General features: G+C 48.6%; 2 protein-coding genes across 14 annotated transcripts in view; one reads left to right on the top strand and one right to left on the bottom strand.

Moving 5' to 3' along the window:
* The window catches only part of LOC120455750 (cytospin-A), a 51,102-nt gene extending 45,128 nt beyond the window's left edge, over positions 1-5,974 (top strand). Inside the window, exon 11 of the transcript XR_005616763.2 lies at positions 5,877-5,974. The gene's annotated coding sequence lies outside the window, so the exon portion shown is untranslated. The remainder of the gene's footprint in view (positions 1-5,876) is intronic.
* LOC120455751 (amyloid-beta-like protein) overlaps positions 1-17,332 on the bottom strand; it is a 41,211-nt gene that overhangs the window by 5,996 nt on the left and 17,883 nt on the right. For 5 of the 13 annotated variants that reach the window (XM_039642177.2, XM_039642175.2, XM_039642180.2 and 2 more), the window contains exons 3-7: positions 11,322-11,492; positions 1,580-1,718; positions 1,193-1,414; positions 447-1,126; positions 228-380 (exon numbers count right to left, since the gene is read on the bottom strand). In XM_039642177.2, the coding sequence (XP_039498111.1) occupies positions 228-380; positions 447-1,126; positions 1,193-1,414; positions 1,580-1,718; positions 11,322-11,492 (1,365 nt within the window). The remainder of the gene's footprint in view (positions 1-227; positions 381-446; positions 1,127-1,192; positions 1,415-1,579; positions 1,719-11,321; positions 11,493-17,332) is intronic. The other 8 variants (XM_039642182.2, XM_039642188.2, XM_039642178.2 and 5 more) reach the window with 6 other exon arrangements.

Genomic DNA, 17,332 nt, shown 5'->3' with positions numbered 1-17,332 from the left:
TTGAAATGTATCAAACATTCTACAGGATGTGGCGGGAGGCGGAGAGGGGGTTCGGTGCGAGACAGATACAGATACAGATACAGAGACAAAGATACAGTGATGAGTAGAGACGGTGAGAGTGAGAGTGAGAGTAAGAGGTGGTGATTGTGATTGGGATTGGGGGAATGGAGAGGGGAGAAGGGAGAATGGAGAATGGAGATGAGTGCGTCACACGGAGGATGACTGACCTGGAAGCGAGCCGTCATCCGCTGCTTAAAGGACTGGGCTGCCTTGGGGTCCGCTAGGCGCATGTCCTGGTACTTCTCCTCGAGATCGGACCAGTCCTTCATCACGCGCGTGACCTTCTCGCGGTGCGATTCCTCAAGGCGCTGTTGGGCTTCCTTTGTTTAGAATACGTTTTGTGTTGCATCGATAAATAAACCTGCGCCCTCAACGTAAACACTTACTTTCTGACTTACTTTGTAGCTCTGGTGCTCGTAGTGCGGATCAAAGTGGGTGAAGTAGGGGTCCGAAGTGGGTTGTGCGGTGGATGGTGGTGCTCCAGCTCCTGCTCCTGCTCCAACTGCAGCTCCAGTTCCTACTCCCGAGTTTCCAGAATTGGCAGCTACGAACGCGGCTGCAGAAGCGGAGAGCTGAGGAGTGCTCGTGACCGATTCGGACTTCATAGGTGCCTTCTCGGGGACAGAAGCTGCCGGTGCACTGGACGGGGACGCGGACGAGGCATCGCCCTTCAGGGACACAACCTTGGCTCCTCCGCTCTGATCCCAGGAGGCCTCGACCTCAGCCTCGCTCTCGGAGCCAGCACCGTCCTCCTCGTAGTTGTCGCCCTCCTCGCCGCTGTCGTACTCCGCATTTATGTCGTCCAGAGATCCGCTGTTCGAGTCGCCGGAGGATCCGGTGCTGGGGCTTCCGCCTGCGGTCGCTGCCTCATCCGCTACCATGTCGTCCTCCTCATCATCACCCATCAAGTCATCCTCATCGTCCAGATCGTCCTCATTGGCATCCTTGGAGTAGTTCGAGTCGTTGCTGTCGTCTTCGTCATTCATTACCAGCTCGTCATTGGCGGTGTTGATCTGAGCCGCCGGCATCACCGGCAAGTCGGTCTTCTTCACATGGATTTCATCGGCTAGGAGGCGAGATGGTGGGGTCAAAGGATTTAGATTTTAAATTATTGTATGCAGTCAGTACTCACTCTTGAAGTGCTTGGGACAGCAGACGAACTCCACGCCGGAGAAGACCGAGATGCCGCAGGGCAGGAGCATGGCGAAGCTGCGCATCTGCATGCCGCGCTCCTGGCAAGCGGCTGCTCCGGTTTGGTTCCACCTCACAAATGGCCAGCATCGGGAGGCGTTGTGGATGTGGTCGAACAGGCAGCCCTCGGGAACCAGCAGGGCGTCCGATTGGAATGGTCCTTCTGAAGCCAAACGTCATCGAGTCGTAGGTGATGGTGGTGCATGGTGGATCATGGAGGATGGTGGAGGCAGAGGCAGAGGCAGAGGCAGAGTCAGAGGAAAGTGGATCAGTTCAGATCTGGGTGGTCCTCTTGAATGGGGGTGAGTAACCTGTTTGGCATACTTACCGAGACAGCGGAATGGCTTGATCCATCGGTGGGATCCCTTGCACTTGGCCGCATTCAGAGCCCCCTGGCGACACCAGCCGCCGATCTTCTGGTAGTGGGATGACTCCACGATGTTGGTTATGTCCCGGTTGGGGTAGGCCTGATGGGAAAGCAGACGTGTTAGTTCACTCACTGGTCAAATTCAGATTCAGATTCTAGAAACAGAAGGCTTCATTTGGTTTCCCTCAATCAGCGAGTTTTAATTCCGCGAGCTGTTCAATTTATTATTAATCAAGTTTCAACTGGCGGCGGTTCTGATGAATTTCATCTATCTGAAAGGATTTCCCCCCCGTCTGTTGTCCTGCGAAAGGATATCGATACCGATGCCTCCATGAACCCAGCGCTCGTTCGGCAGTTGATGTGTTTATTTCCCCCGCTTTGCAGCCATGTTACCTTTGGCTTCCGACAGCGGGCAGTGAAAGTTTAATTGCCTGCCCAGCTTGATTGACTGGCTAAATGACTGACTAACTGAATGGCCTAATAAAATATCCCAGATTTCTCTGTGTGGGTGCCCACGAGTGAGTGAGTGTGTGTGCTGCCGCTGTGAGTGTGTGCACTACATTTGTTTCAAACAATTATGTGCCGAGTGGCACACACTCTGCTGGATCTCTGGATCCCCACTCACCTCCTCCCTCCCTCCCTTCTCCCTTCCTCCCTTCCATCCACTCCTGCCACACACACAACAGCTCGTGAAAATGAGGCCTTTTTAACTGCTGTTTGAGTGCTCCGTTGCAAATGGTTGCCTTCCTGTGGGCGGACTGTTGGAAAACGAGGGCTACACTGCGAGGAATAAGAGAGTGGGGGCGCAAGGGGGGCGAGGAGAGTGGCGGGAATTCAGTGCAAACGGCACGTAGGCAGTGCTCGCAGGCGGTCAGACAGCACCCACGCACTCACAGGTATTACCAGACCCCATTACCCCATCGCCATCGCCATCCACATCCACATCTCCATCAGCAGAACCCTGGAACACCCGCAATCCTCTGCAGCACCACTCCTTTCGGCCGCGCTGCGATGGCTGTCGGCAACGAGGCTAAATAAAACATTAAAAGCACAAAATAATGATGCTGATGCATGTCAAGCCAAACTGAAAACCGAAAGCCCAAGGCCCAAGGACCAAGGACCAAGGACCAAGGACTGCTCGACTGCCGGACTCCTGGGCCTGCGGAAGAGGACGAAATAAACCGATTCTCGGGCATCAGGCCTTGTGTTGTTGTGGTCATTGCACATGCTACCGATATCCCAGCCCTAATGGCACACAATGTCTGTATGTACGGAGACTTTGAACCACACAAGCAGTAAAATTGAATACACTCTGAGTAGGAAGTAAGGAAATGAGGGATTATTCAAATTACTGGAAATTAGGAAAGTTTGCGTTCGCTTAAAGGGAAAGTTTCACACGAAACCTCTGTGAAGGATGCCGCTGATGATATCGATTGGAAAGCCGAAAGCCGAAAGCCGAAAGTCCACGGCAGAAGATCGGAACAGGCCAACTAGGAGACATAGGAAATAGGAGACCGCAAGAGTCCCCGTGGGGATTCACTGTGCGCCCAGTTGTGTTTTCGTTTCGTTTCGTTTCGGAGGTTGCGTGCGTGCCAGCGACACCATTGAAGCCATGGCGACTCCAAGGACCAAGGACCAAGGACCCTCCCGCAACCAAAAGTGAGGGAACGCACATCATCGGAGGTGGGTGTGGGTGTGGGTGTGGGTGTGGGTGTGGCTATGGGATTGGGGCATTGGGGACCTCCCACAACAGCACGTCACTCTCATGGCCTAGTGCCTGACCAGACCAGACCAGACCGTTCGATGTGGATGGAGTACACGAGCATAAGCTAGCCCTAGGCCCATGGATACACACACCTATGAAAGCGGCCAGCAGCCAGCAGCCAGCAGCCAGCAACCAGCAACCCAGCCAGAAGGCAGAAAGTGAGACTCACTTTCGCAGGACTCGTTTCGTGCGGCGTCCTGCCTGAAATGTGTTCGTTATACTTGGCTTAATCAAAACATATTCAGCCGAGCGTGAGGCTGTTTAAGTGGCTCGCTTGAGAGAGTTTGCCGCAAATAAGCGCGGCGCAAGTTATTGTAACAGCATTTGATTCTTTTGTTTCGGCAAGCCCCTACCCCCCACCCTCCCCACAAAACCCACACACACACACAGCTAACCTAATTGTATGAAATAACAGAGAGAGCAAAAAATCCATGCATCGCTGCACCGCCCCAGTGGGTGGGTGGGTGAGTGCGTCCATGTGAGTGAATGTTCGCTAATGACAGACAAACAATTAAACTTGACATTTCGCCATTGTTTTACACACACAGTCATTACGCACACACACAGCCACGCACGGCATTAAGGACTCACAGGACACGACACAGGACATTGTCGCCGTCCCCACGCTTCACGAGTATCCTTGAGCAAGGCAACCGAGCAACCAGGCAACCAGGCGGTCCTGAATGCGCGGACATTAATGGTCCTCTTCACCCATACAGTGGCTGTGTGGCTGTGTGGCTGTATTGTCATCGCCATCGACGTCCTTCGCTTCGGATTCATTTCCACATCGCAGACTACATTTCCATAAGTTCTTTTCAAATGGTTGCGCAGGTTATTGGAATTCGTTTTTAGACAAGACATATTATGGTACATACATAAGCTATGGGGATTTGCAAAACCAATCGAATTCAATTACTTTTGTACTTCCGAGAACTTGAAATGGCATTGAAATGCGGAATGTGGTCACTTAAACAGCGCAACTCTTTCACTAACTAACCTCTAAACTTTTAAACCTCTGAAAAAGCCTATAGTTGCACTGCAATTGCAATTGCACAATCAATTTGGCCAAATTTTCACCATTTTCGTCATCAAAAATTGCAAATCGATTTTCGCGAAAATTTCAACATTTACGATTGGTATTTTCGTTATAACTTGGCTAAAAATGGCCATGATGTTAAAAGAATAACATTTTTGTACTCCTAATTACCAATACTAACCAACCAAATCGCTTTTTGACCGACTCTGTTAAAATAATTTTTTGCCAAATTTTCGCATTTTTTGTAATGTAATTTTTTGTATCATCAAAAATTGCAAAAAATGTAAAATAAATAGAATTTTTTTTTGAAAACACAGCTCGATAGGAAATTTAATTACGAGCTCAACGGGTTTGCCATTCCATATTTGGACCAATATTTCGAATGTTCTGATCAAAATACTGATATTTATAGTCGCGAAATAACAGAAAAGCGGTTATTGGCAAAAAATCATCATCAAAAATTGGAAGAAAAGTGAAAATAATATTTTTTTTTTTTTGAAAACATAGTTCGATAGGAAATTTAATAACGAGCTCAACGAGGTATGCCATTCCATATTTGGACCACTATTTCGAATGCTGTGATCAAAAAACTGATAATTATTTACACAGAAAATCGATTTCCGCCAAAATTTCAATGTGTTTAGATGAATAATTTTATTTTCATTTTATCATGAAATATGTACGTTTATTAAATAAATATGTTTTGAGAATAAATATGTAGCCTGCATCAAGGCGCACGTGAACATAAATATATAATTTAATGAACTACCTTCTAAGTGTGGAACATACCAGCTCAGGTCCATGATGCACTGCATCCAGAATGACGACGGGATACCCACAAGGCCTCTGGAACCACTATCACACACACAGACACACAAACACCTACTTTTTCTATCACATCATAACTTCCGGTCAACTGATCTATGAGCTGTCAAAGCTGCTATCCCATGAGGATTGAGTCAGAACTGATTGGGAATTATAAGTATTGGTGGACGAAATGTTGTTTACATTACAATAACTATGTAAATTAAGTGAATTACAATGTATACAAATGCATCTTACAAATAACTCGCTAGTCCAAATAAACAATTTCGTTGAAAAAAAAAAACATTATGGACGGCAAGTGAAAAAGTTGCTGGCGTTTTTAATTGTTTAAACGATTGGTTGCGCCGCACAGCCCTTTCGAGTACATATTGTTATCCAATTTGCTGTGCGAATTGCATTTCCCACCATTGTTTTATTGGCCTGCTTTGCTGCGAAGGTTTCGTGGCCCGCAGACATTTGGTTTATTTATCGCATATCCAATTTGAGCAGCGCACAATGTGGCATGCACCGTGCGCCACAAATTACTGTTGCAATATTCGCACGATCATTTGCCGAGTTCCTTTTTTCCCTTTTTTTCACTGCTGTTTTTTAATTCTATTATGAGCGTTGGTTTTCTTCCTTGTTCCTTTCAGGAAAGGATGGCATCCTACACCCCGGCAATGAAGGTTGTGCCAAAGTCCGAGCCAAACAAATCCAGTAAGAGGACGAAGCCGGACGAACTTGGTGGCAAGTAAGTGTTTCATATTAAACATTTCCATCAGGGGGCGAGGGGTGAAGGGGTGCATGCAGAAAGCTTGGGTGAATCGGCACACCTGGCACACCTGGCACACCTGGTTCACCGAGTGGAGCGCTTTATTGAAAATGATTTTTTAATGCTGGACTGACGTGGGTTTCGTGCTTCCAGTTCCCAGTTCCCAGCCAACCTGGTTTTATGGCGTCGGTTTGGGGCTCGGGAAATCCCTTCTTGGCTCTCACGGAACGTGCCGTGGCAAATCATTTTGTGGCAACTTTCTATTTGCATTCTCGCATCCCTGCCCCGTCCGCCCTGCTCTCATTTCATTCAGTTGCCTTGCAGTCCAGTCCCGCTGCGAGAGAGCTACCTGAAGCATGGCCACGCGGCGGATACGCAATTTTTTCTCCTTATTTAGCCTCACGTACTTTTCGCTCCCCTCGCCGTTTGGCTCCCCTCATATTGCGTTCTCTATATATTTTTTGTGTTGGTTAACTTGGGAACGCAGCCTTTCAATGGCTGTGCTCCGGCACTCGGTGCTCGGCACTCGGCCTTCGCCTATCATGTTGACATTGAAATTGTAAAAATAATTTCCCATACGCCCCGTTGAACGGCAGCGGACTGAAGCACAAACACCAACGGTGGCATCAGGGCCAACAAGGCCAGAAAGGCCAGAAAGGCCAAGAGCTGTGTTATTGTTCCCCGGACTGTTTTTGCGGCTTTTTCGTTTACTCGGGTTTCACCTCAAACTTTTGTGTCGCCGGGTCCTTTGAGTCGTTTAGCCAGCAGCAAACGCAATTCCCAAACCCAAGGTGCCATCCAAGTGCACGCTGAATTTAGAGTATACACACATGGTGCTGGCATTACGATTCGCTGCACTTAGGATACCCTTAATTACATTTGGCTGCTGGATGGACAAGCCAACCTAATCACCCAACGGTTGAGGGCTAATGACAAGCTGACTAGTGAAGACGGTACTTAAAGCATTAGTATTTATTGTGACAATGGCACAAGGCCTCCTCATCAAACGCACTTATGCAGAAGCCCCATTTGGAGCCAAGCAGATGCTGATCCTACGCCGATGGGGATTTGGTTTCCGTTGTGCGAGCTCTGCTGTTATACATGCCCATTTCGGGTTGGCCACCGAATGGAGCGGCCACTTGTGCAGCACCATAATCCTCCAGGTCTCGCATACCACCGCATAAGCCCACCTACCCGAATGCAGTGGCAGTGGCAGTGGCAGTGGCAGTGGCCGGGGGCGCAGGACTCGCAGACCGGGCGCTCATACATCACCTTTAATGGGCATTGTGTGTAGGCAAGCATTTAACTCTAAATGTCCAGGAACATTACAAACAATTGAGTTAGGCACTCGCCCCATTCCACCATCCTCTCCAGCCAGTGCAATTTGCAGGCACTTAGGGCAGCGGCCTAGCTGCAAACCGATCCCATTTGTTGTCTATTTCAGTATTTCAGTAATTCAGTGGCATGATGCGCCACTATGTATATACTTAGCCACATGACTGATGATGCTGGCGAGCGGGAGGGAGGGAGTGATGCGGGGCAAACTATTTAGCGACTAAACTGCTTTTTGCCAGCTCAGTGGCTCTCAATGCGGCCGTTATAAAGCGTCTCGTAAATATAGTTCGCTTCGTGTCCTTTAACGGTGAGTGGCCAACCTGTTCAGCTGTTCACCTGTTCATCTGCTCATCTGCTCATCTGCTCACCTGTCAGCAGCATTCTCGCGGGATTAGGCCACCGACGATAGGCGGGTGGGGGTGCGGATCGGATTGGATCGAATCGAATCGAATCGAATCGGATGAAGATGGGTTGGCAATTACACGGGGTGCTTCTGAAGCTCTGAAGCTCCAGTGATGCGCGAACTAATTCAGTCGGCGCCGTGGCGCCCAAACAACAGCTGCTGTGTAATTGACTCGATGCGGTGTTTACTTCAAAGTGCCACCTACGACACTTGAAGAATCTGCAGTTGAATCCATGTTTACATGTATTGTTCCATAGCAATAGACAGAAATGACAGCGGTATTGGATTGGTATTATATTAGACTGAAGTTTTTGCTGGGAAAGACGGTCGTTCAGGTCAGAGGCGAACTCAATACTCGAATATTTAACCTTCCCTCTCCAGCCTAATGCAACTGAGGAACTAAGGAAATGAGCAACTGAGGAAGTGAGCAACTGAGGAAGTGAGCAACTGAGGAAGTGAGCAACTGACGGCGCATAATTTGCGCAAGTTGGCCTGTAATCGGCTGAGTTGAAACTCAAGAGGGCCACGTGAGTAGCGCGGACACCGGAGAACACTTCCCCTAATTGGGCGATCAGCGAAGGATGATGCGGCGAAATTAATACGAGGCAGAGGCGGAGGGAGTGGGAGAGGGAGACGAAGAGGAGCGGGGTGGGAAGGCTCCTTGGGCAGCGGGCAAGGAACGCACTGCCACTCACGGTCGATGCCATTCAATCAATTACAAGCCTTTCTCATTATTGGTTCCGAGTCCAGTGGCCAGTCACAAGTAGTTAGTTGGATTTAGTGGCGCTTCATGTTTGCTAATCGCAACTTTCAGCCGCTCGTCAAAAAGTCGCACTTATCATTATTAGCCCAGAGCTTCGACGAGTGTGGCCACGATGCCAACTATTTCACTCGAGGCGGATGGGGTGGCATCGTGGCATTGTGGCATTGTGGCATCCGCATGTAATTGAACTCATTAGCCCAGGCAAACAAACAGCGCGGGTACTGGATTATCTTCTTTGCGCAAACGACTCCCGGCTTTGTGGTGAATGGGTCAACATTTTTAAGCATGACACCGCATGTTGCAAGCAAACACAGCTTGAATTAATTTCCGCTTAAGCTGCAGAGCGAGAAAAGCGGGCAGTCGCGGCTAAATGAAGCGAACCAAAACAAGACGCCATCGCTGGCACCAAATCGACACAGAATTATATAAGCAGATACAAACACGCTGGCCAGTTGGCCAGTTGAGCATTTGGGCAGCCGGGCCAAAGGACAACAGAAAGCTTTTAATTAATTTCTTCGCGGCAGTGGCAGTGGCAGTGGCAAGGTGAAACCAAATCACAGGGCCGATTGAAAAAGTGCTGGCGTGATTTATTTGCGGAGCGAGTGCAAAACCGCCTGCAAACAGCCAAAATGGCCGGGCCGAAAATGTTTAAGGTGCAACTTCCGGCGACCTTCCACCACCACCACCTTCCACCACTGGGGCCACTAAGGGGCAGTACGGACTCCGCCCCGTAGCTCCACTCCAGTAGTGGCTGGCGCTGAAGGTCTGAGGCTTTGAAGGCCTCTCATGCCACCAGCAGTGGCGAAAAGCAGGACGGGGGCGGATTGTGTGCAGCTGGAGCGCAAGGTGGGCTTGGTCAGCTCCCCTTTTTGGCCACTCACCGCCACTCGCCACTCTGTTCCCCCCATTTTGCAGCACTGCGCACTCGACTTGCGGTGCCCAGGACCCGAGCTTCCACACAAAGGGATCGACTTCGAGGATTTACATAGTTAACCTCCTCGAAGCGGCGAAAGTACGATCCAGGATCACAGGATACACAGCGGACATTAGAACCAGGCTGAGCCCATATTAAAGCCATCAATCCTGGACAGTCCTTCCAGGAACACATTCGATTCGATGGCTGCGGGCTTTCCAGCTCTCCAGCTCTCCAGCTTAATTGCGATTTTATTGGATTTCATTCTCGGCGAAGCCTGCGGCGTGAACGGGGGCAGAAACATGGCAAAACATTGCCACCGACGTAAATTAAGCACGATAAATAAATTATCATAATTATAAAATATGCGAGAGGCAGCAGAGATATGTACAACAGATACAACAGACAGCGGCAACATCGAACAAATGCGCCGTCGAGAATTACACAAAATACAAAAATAATATCAACGCGACCAAGGACAATAAAAAGCCAGCCAAAGAAAAAGCGATTGCATTGAAATGGAATGGAAGGAACTCCAAATGAAAAAACCAATACAATATTTGTCATTTACATGCATTATACATATTATACACGGGTCGCTTGTGCCTGTTATTTCGATGTACGTTGTGGCAACACCAACACCAATACAGCAACTGCAGGCGACAGGCGAGGACTCAAATCAGAATCCTGCCAGGGGAATGGAAGTGGGTGTGGGTGCGAAATTTGCATGTCAGAATCAAATGCGACAGTTTTGACAGCTTGCCGCGCTCATTATTTGCATACAGATGATCGTAATGACGCCGCCGATGAGTGGCAATGGATGACGCCCTGGGGACTGGCTCCCAACCTGACCCAAACCAACCCGACCCAACCTGACCTGACCTGACCTGACCCCACCGACCTGCCCTTAAACCACATACCGAACTCATGTGCTCATTCGAAGCCCAGCATTGATCGGCCACTGAGCACAGGTGGCATCTTGGGGGCCATGGGCATGTAATCCTTGCCCACGAGGTCCGCGGACCGCTTGTAGCTTGGATGTGATGGCAATTGTCCTGCGACAACGCAGGATGCATTCGTTCAACTATCATATTCATATCCTATTTATCAAACAACATATTGCGCCGCATTTGGCGTAGCTGGTGATGCTGTAGCAGCACCATCGAGTTGGAGATGGAGTTGGAGTAGGAGGTTGGGAGGTTAGGAGGTGAAGCTGGAGGTGAAGGTGGAGACTGAGATTACATTAGCCATCGTCTGCGCAAGGAAAAATTTAATTAAAAAGTTCAGGAAATGGAACGGAGGACAAAATGTTGACTGCGGAATGCCAATTTATGACAGCGATGACGGGGAGGCCACGGCTTCGATGCAGGATACACACACACACATGCTACTTGGGAAATGGAAAGCGGAAAACGGATAACGGGAAAAGGGAAACGGGAAACGGAAAACGGGAAGAAGTCCCGCAAAATGCAAAAACGAAAATTAATGGAAAATTAATTAAGTGTCGTTTAATGTTGTGTCAATGTAAACGCTTTCAACGCAGCGCAAATTAAATTGTTGATGCCATATAGTAGGACCACTCAGTGCTGGCTCCCTTTTCCCTCGCTTTTCCCCCGCTTTTCCCCCGCTTTTCCCCCGCTTTTCCCCCGATTGGTGGCTGCTTTTGATTTATTGGTTTTCCCTCCCTGGGAGGGCCTTTAAAGCCACCCAGTATTTCCCCCGCTTCTGTAGCGTTGGCCAGGCCATTAAATTACATTTTGCCGCCGCACCCACACTTGACCACATGGCGTATGCGCAATCCGTACGAGGCAAGTAGCCGCCGAGTAAGTTTTCCATATGCGGAGTGCAATGGAAATAGTCATCTGTCATGGCCTCTGGCCACAAGCCGCCGATAAGGAGGGCACAAACTCACCTTCTTGCAGTAATCGAGCAAATCCATTTTATCACGCAAACATGTGGGCCCGGTTGTCTTCTTGCTGAGGTCCGTCACCCAGCGTCCCTCCTCGGAAAGATATTGCGGCTGATAGACTTGTCCGGCCTCACAGAGAACGGCGATCTGGGGCTCCCATCGCGGCGAGGCGGCCTGCAAATAGAATAATACGAGTTAAGTTGTAGCGAAAAATTCGAAGTTCGAAAATTCCTATTTGGAAGTGCCAACAGTGCGTATGCGTAATGTCTGCTGAGTGTGTACACACTCGTGTGTTGAGCTGCATGTGTGTCTCCAACGTCGAGCTTCTTTCGTTTCTACACAAGTACGATTATGATGCTGGAAAAAGCCAAAGACAGCAAACAACAGACAAGAGACAAAGACTGGCCCAGGCACATTAATCATCCGCCACGTTGTACAGACACAAACCATATTACCCAGCGCCCCGTTCGTGACAAAGCTATTCAAAATAATGCCACAATGCCACGTCGTTTGGTGAATCAGAAGATACTGGGTGATCCCAGCACCAAACACAATTAATGGCCTTCATTAGAGCGCGTAGTGTGGGCGGATTCGTGATTCGTGGCGAGAAATCAGTCCAAACGACTGCTTAAATGCTCCATTGCCGCATGACAGAGGCAGCCACCCAAAGAGCGACGATAAACGCCCTAGGAGCACTGTGCATAACGATATCAATTGATATATTGATTGATTAGCGCCATTGTGGCCAAAGTGCGAGGAACAACAGTCACAGCCCGAATGTGGAAAAGATGCTCTGAAAAGGACCTTCTTTCAGTAGATACTGCTCCTATTTGCCAGGATGTTCGCCCAAAGTCTCTGCTTTTAGGGATATCAAGGAATCTTATTCTGTGTACGAGTATATCCTCAAAAGGACAATTCCCAACGATAGGAAGTCAAATGAATGAGGTCCTGCAGCGAGTTTGCAGACAATGCCTGCGCTGATTGCACTCAACGCGAGAGATTTTCACTCTCTAATTACGAGCAGGCAACAATGGAAGTTTCTCAGATCTGGGCTTCTCCTTTGAGATGGCTAAAATCGGGGCTTTGTTTCAATTTGTTTCTCGCGCTTCCCTTCAAGGTGGGGCAAACTAACAAATGCCGCAGCATACCAACCTATTTCAAAGATGGGGGTGCTAGATCTTTCCTCGTTTGGGGTTTCTTTTGAAAATCCATCCTAAATGCATGTTGGAATCGCTATAAGCGTAATTGATCAAACTGACTCGCCTCGACTGCTGGAGAAAAAAGCTGCTGTAGATATACTCGTACATATTGATCAGAAGCCCCGCGAGTTTGCCATCGCATTGCACAGAGCCTTGAAAACTTCATTAATAAGAACGGCTGCCTCTGTTACTGCCTCTGGGCCTCTTGTATCGAAGGAAAGGAAATCCTACTTCCGGTTGCCAGGCAGCTGAAATATGCATTGCTCCCCCCTGCCCCTTTCCATGAATTTCCTTGTCCTTCGCTTGCCAGTCGAGTCGAAAGTGATGAGATGTGCTGTGTTTGCGTGCGCTCAACTATTTCAAAAGTAATTAAGTTGGCAAGAAGGCGCCAACGGAGCTTGGGATCAGCTTTTGTTTGCCCGTTTTGCAAGTGAGGGCATGTTGGAGCTGGCGGGGTTGGAGGTGGGTCATCTAGTTTTCCAGGCAATCTAATAATTCAACCAAAAGCAACCAAACACACCCACACCCACACACGCACAGATTTTGGGCTGGGAAACGCCCCTTCGAGGAGTGCGAGTGTGTTTGTTTATGCAGATTATGTTTGGCTTGGCCCGACTGTGAACTGCACTTGTTGTTGCTGCCCCGATGTTGTGTTGTGTTGTGTTGGTTGTGCAGCACCTACAACGGCAGTGCGTGGCAAGGGGAGTGGCTTTTCCGAGGGGAGGGGCTCAATAATAATGTCGCTAGCCATGGCAACGCAGTGTGCAAGCACAGAGACACATTTGTAGCAGCAATAGAGTGCTCGGGCTGAAGCGGAATCCCCGGTGGGAAAATGTGCATAAAAGTAGCGCATGTCCTGCGCCAATTATGCGGAATATCCTCTTTCCACTTTCCTCTTTCCACTTTCCACTATCCTCTATCCACAAATCGGAGCTTAACCCACGTGTTCCCGGGTCAAGGACCGGAAAACGCTTTAAAAACATGTTTATATGCAGCAGCAGCTGTGCGGGGTTATGTGATATCTACATGTGAGGGAACTTCTACAGATAGATTGGACTTCAAAACGAGAGACGTTCTGGCAGCGTGACCCTGAGTTCTATTCTAGTCGAATACTGACTTCGACCCACAAATTGCAACCGCAATCGCGGAAACGTTTGAAATGAGCGTTCTGAACGACATGGACAATTTCGGAGGCGCATGAAGAAAGTAATCCGTGGCTGTGGCAATCAGAAGCCGCAAAAGCGACTGGCGAGCAAGGGAAATTGCAGCAGCACCCGGATTTTAATTGGGAGGTGCTAAAAGGGCTGTCCTGTCCTGTCCTGCGACCGACCAGGTGCCAAGTGACCGAGCCAAAACGCTGCGCCCACGGAGCAAATCTGTTGCAGCTTCCGTCTGCTGCCGTCGCTTCACTTCCTCTTGGCGCAAAAGGCAATCTGGTGAAAGGCAATCAGGATGGAACCCCCTTCAGATCTGTCATTTTTCCGGAACAAGCTGAAAGGGCGACAAATTGTAATCAAATGCACGCATGAGTGGGGGTTTTGCGAGGGTTTTGCTTGCTGCCCGGCCGAAAGGAGCGGAAAATCACGCCCAGTCGGGCACTGGGCAGGAAAATGGAGTCTGCGAATGTGGAAAATAGTGAAAAGCCATTGATTAACTGGCGGTGAGTCAAACCTGCAAAGTAATTGCAGTTCACCGCAGGAGGGCAGCAAGATCTTCGATTGCACACAGTTGACTGTAAGAATGGGAAATGGTTCTTGGTAACCAAAGTTCCCATGAAAAAATTCATTCCCAGCACGTACCTGCTTCGATACTGCGATCAAAAGTACATAGTACATTTGGGAGCGGAAAGCGGCGAGAAGTAAAAGATACAAAGATACATACAAGAGCAAGGCAATCTAAATAGCTCAGGGGATTGCTATAATGGCCATAGAGCAGGAAGAGCGAACCGAAGACGGAACACAATAATGCAAATGTTTACTCGACCGTAATTAACTCAAATTTATGACATTTTAATTTGGCCGAGCGGGTCACTTGAGAGCGGGCCAAGTTGGAGGAGCTCGCGCTCCGCGAAAGCGAGGGAAAAATGAGGAGGAAAAGCATAACGTCGGAAAAGCGGCGGCGGCGGCGGCGGTGGCGACGAAGTAAAAAGAAAATTGCGCTGTTGTGACTAATGCCACTTGGAGACAAACATCGTTTTAATGCAAAACAAAACGCACAATTTGTATCCCGCCTGTAGTCCATTTTCCATTTTTGTTCTCGGCAATCGGCGACAGGCGACAGGCGATGGAGGTCCAAATGGCCCTTTCCCGAACTTTGATATAATCACATTGCGTTCCGTTTGGACCGAAGGATGTTTTAATCGAAGGAAACTTTTTGGGCAGTTTCATCCTTGGTTCTGGATTGTTGTTCGGTATGTCATTCGGTATTCGGTACTAGGTATTCGGTATTCGGTACTCGGCCTTACAGTAATGGGCCGCAGTGTAGGCAGGTTATTCAAATTATGCTTTGCATGCTAAATTTTCGGACCACGGACCACGGACCACATGGGCAAGCGGAGGATTGGGCAGTGTTTGTGATGCCACCCAAACACGTTGCCAGTGCAGATGGGAAAGCGGGGAAAACAAGAGCAAGAGCAAGAGCAAGTTGTGAAAAATAGCCACAAGTCAGTGCCTTTGGCAGCCAGAGGGGGAGGGGTGTTTTTGGGGCCACCTAAGTAGCGTGTCGCTTGGAGTAAGTCAAAGTTGGCAAAATGGAATCGCTTTTCTTTCGTTCTAAGCCATTGCAGAACACACACAAACAAGCAAACACACAAACACACGAACACACTCACACAGAGGCGAGGCTATTATTTATGGCTTTTCTACGTTCTCTGCTGTCGCTGCTGTCCCTGTGCATTTTCGCCTTTTGCCATTTACCTTTCTCCGTGCTTTTTATCTTCTCGCCCCCTTGTTTGTGTGTGTTCCCCCGCTTTACGTTTGTTTGTGGCTCAATTATGAGTGTCAAAAAAACTTGTTGTTGCTGTTTTTGGTGACTCAGAGACCGAGAGAGTGGGGCGAGGGTGGGTGGTCTCTTCCAGAGGGGAGTATTTTCCGTATTTTCCGTATTTTCCGTATTTTCCGTATTTTCCGCTTGCAGCCCGAAAAGTTGAAACGTGCCCAAGTGAGTAGATGTGCCCAGGCATACATACGTGTGCGTGTGCCCCCACTCTCCCACACACCCACACACACCCACACACAGTCACACACACAGCCGAATGCAGATCGAAAGAGGCAAGGACAGAAACTCGAAACGAAACCTTTTGGCCAAAACTTTGTGCAGCCAGCAAAACGCAAAAAACATTTGTTCATTTCACTTCATCTTGACTCTATCACTTCCTTCCCTATCTCTTTCCCACTCTCTCTTTCTCTCTCTGGCTGCAGCAGGTAAATCGGAAGCTTTGACAGCACTCACTCACCCGCATTTACCCACACACTCGCAACGCAAATTGAAATTAATTTTGTGAATAGTGCCAGCAAGTATGCAACACAATTTTTGAAAGACAACTTTTCCTTTTTCGCATCCGTGCACGTGTGTGTGCACTGTACTTTCTAATTGATGCTGCTGAAAGCGATTTTAATTACATTTGCAGGTGCTTCGCACCAGTAGCGGAAGGCATCCGAACTTAGGCCCAACTCATCTCAACGCAACGCAACTCAACCTTATTTGAGTGCCGGCAAATGCTCATCGACGTCATCAGCTCAGTTGGCACTGTGGGTGCGGAGCAAGCAGAAAGTAGCAATACATTCCGCTGAGCACAATGAGGATGGCTAAAACGTTTGTAGTTAGTTTTAATATGCTAAAAAGCAGAAGAACTTCTGAAAGCATCAAACAAGTCGCATATTTTGGCACCAGCAGCAGCAGCAGAAGCAGAAACTGTAGTAGACTGTAGCACATTCCCAGCAATTCATCATTCCTGCAACGGCGTTTTCGATTTAAATTTGTGCTGTTTGTGCTGCTATCGGCCACTGCATCTGGCCACTCCCCTCACCGCCCAGCCCACCTAATTGATTTAGGACTCCTCCTTCTCCTGCAGGACTACTTCGCTTATACAACATTTGGCCCGAAATGAAATTACTCAAGTCCCCACTCCGATGTGATTCGTTATTCGTTTTGCGTCTGCATATTCTTTGCATAATGTTTGAGTCTCTCGAAAAACGAAACGATTCCCTTTTTTCCTATTTCCATTTCTCGCTCTCTGCACACCCACAGAATTTGGGTCACTTTAGCAGTGTTTTTGGGAGGACCTGGGTGCTCCTGCCTAGATACCCTAGATACCCATAGGTGTACTCGTATATAGGCTTATGCCATATCTAGTTAATCAAGGCATTCGAACCGTGGCTAACTACAGCAGGGAATTTCCTTTGACTACATTGTACTTCGGCCACTTGAAATGTCTAACTTGTGGGGTTCATTATTTGTCGATTTGCTGCAAGTGCACCTGCCACCACCTGTCTCTGCCTCTGCCTCTGCCACCCACTTTTTTCCACTTCGTCTCATCGATTTCGATTTCGATTTTGTGTGCACTACATTGGAAAAAAGCTGGAAAATTGTCAGGGAAATGGCGGTGCAGTGCATTAAGTGTCCTAAGATGCTATGGATACGATAATCATTACGATAATGTAGGTAATGGATATGAAAGTTTGGGAATTATGCATGAAATTCAGTTTGTGGGTTGAACTGCAGGAAATTTAGGTGCAAAACCCACTTGATTACCGAGAACTCTGTCTGTCACCCACTAACACACTTTTAGCACTATACCGCTCAATCCGCTCAATT

This window comes from Drosophila santomea, chromosome X (genome assembly GCF_016746245.2).
Source record: "Drosophila santomea strain STO CAGO 1482 chromosome X, Prin_Dsan_1.1, whole genome shotgun sequence".
Taxonomy (NCBI): domain Eukaryota; kingdom Metazoa; phylum Arthropoda; class Insecta; order Diptera; family Drosophilidae; genus Drosophila; species Drosophila santomea.
This window is presented reverse-complemented; position numbering and strand designations above follow the sequence as displayed.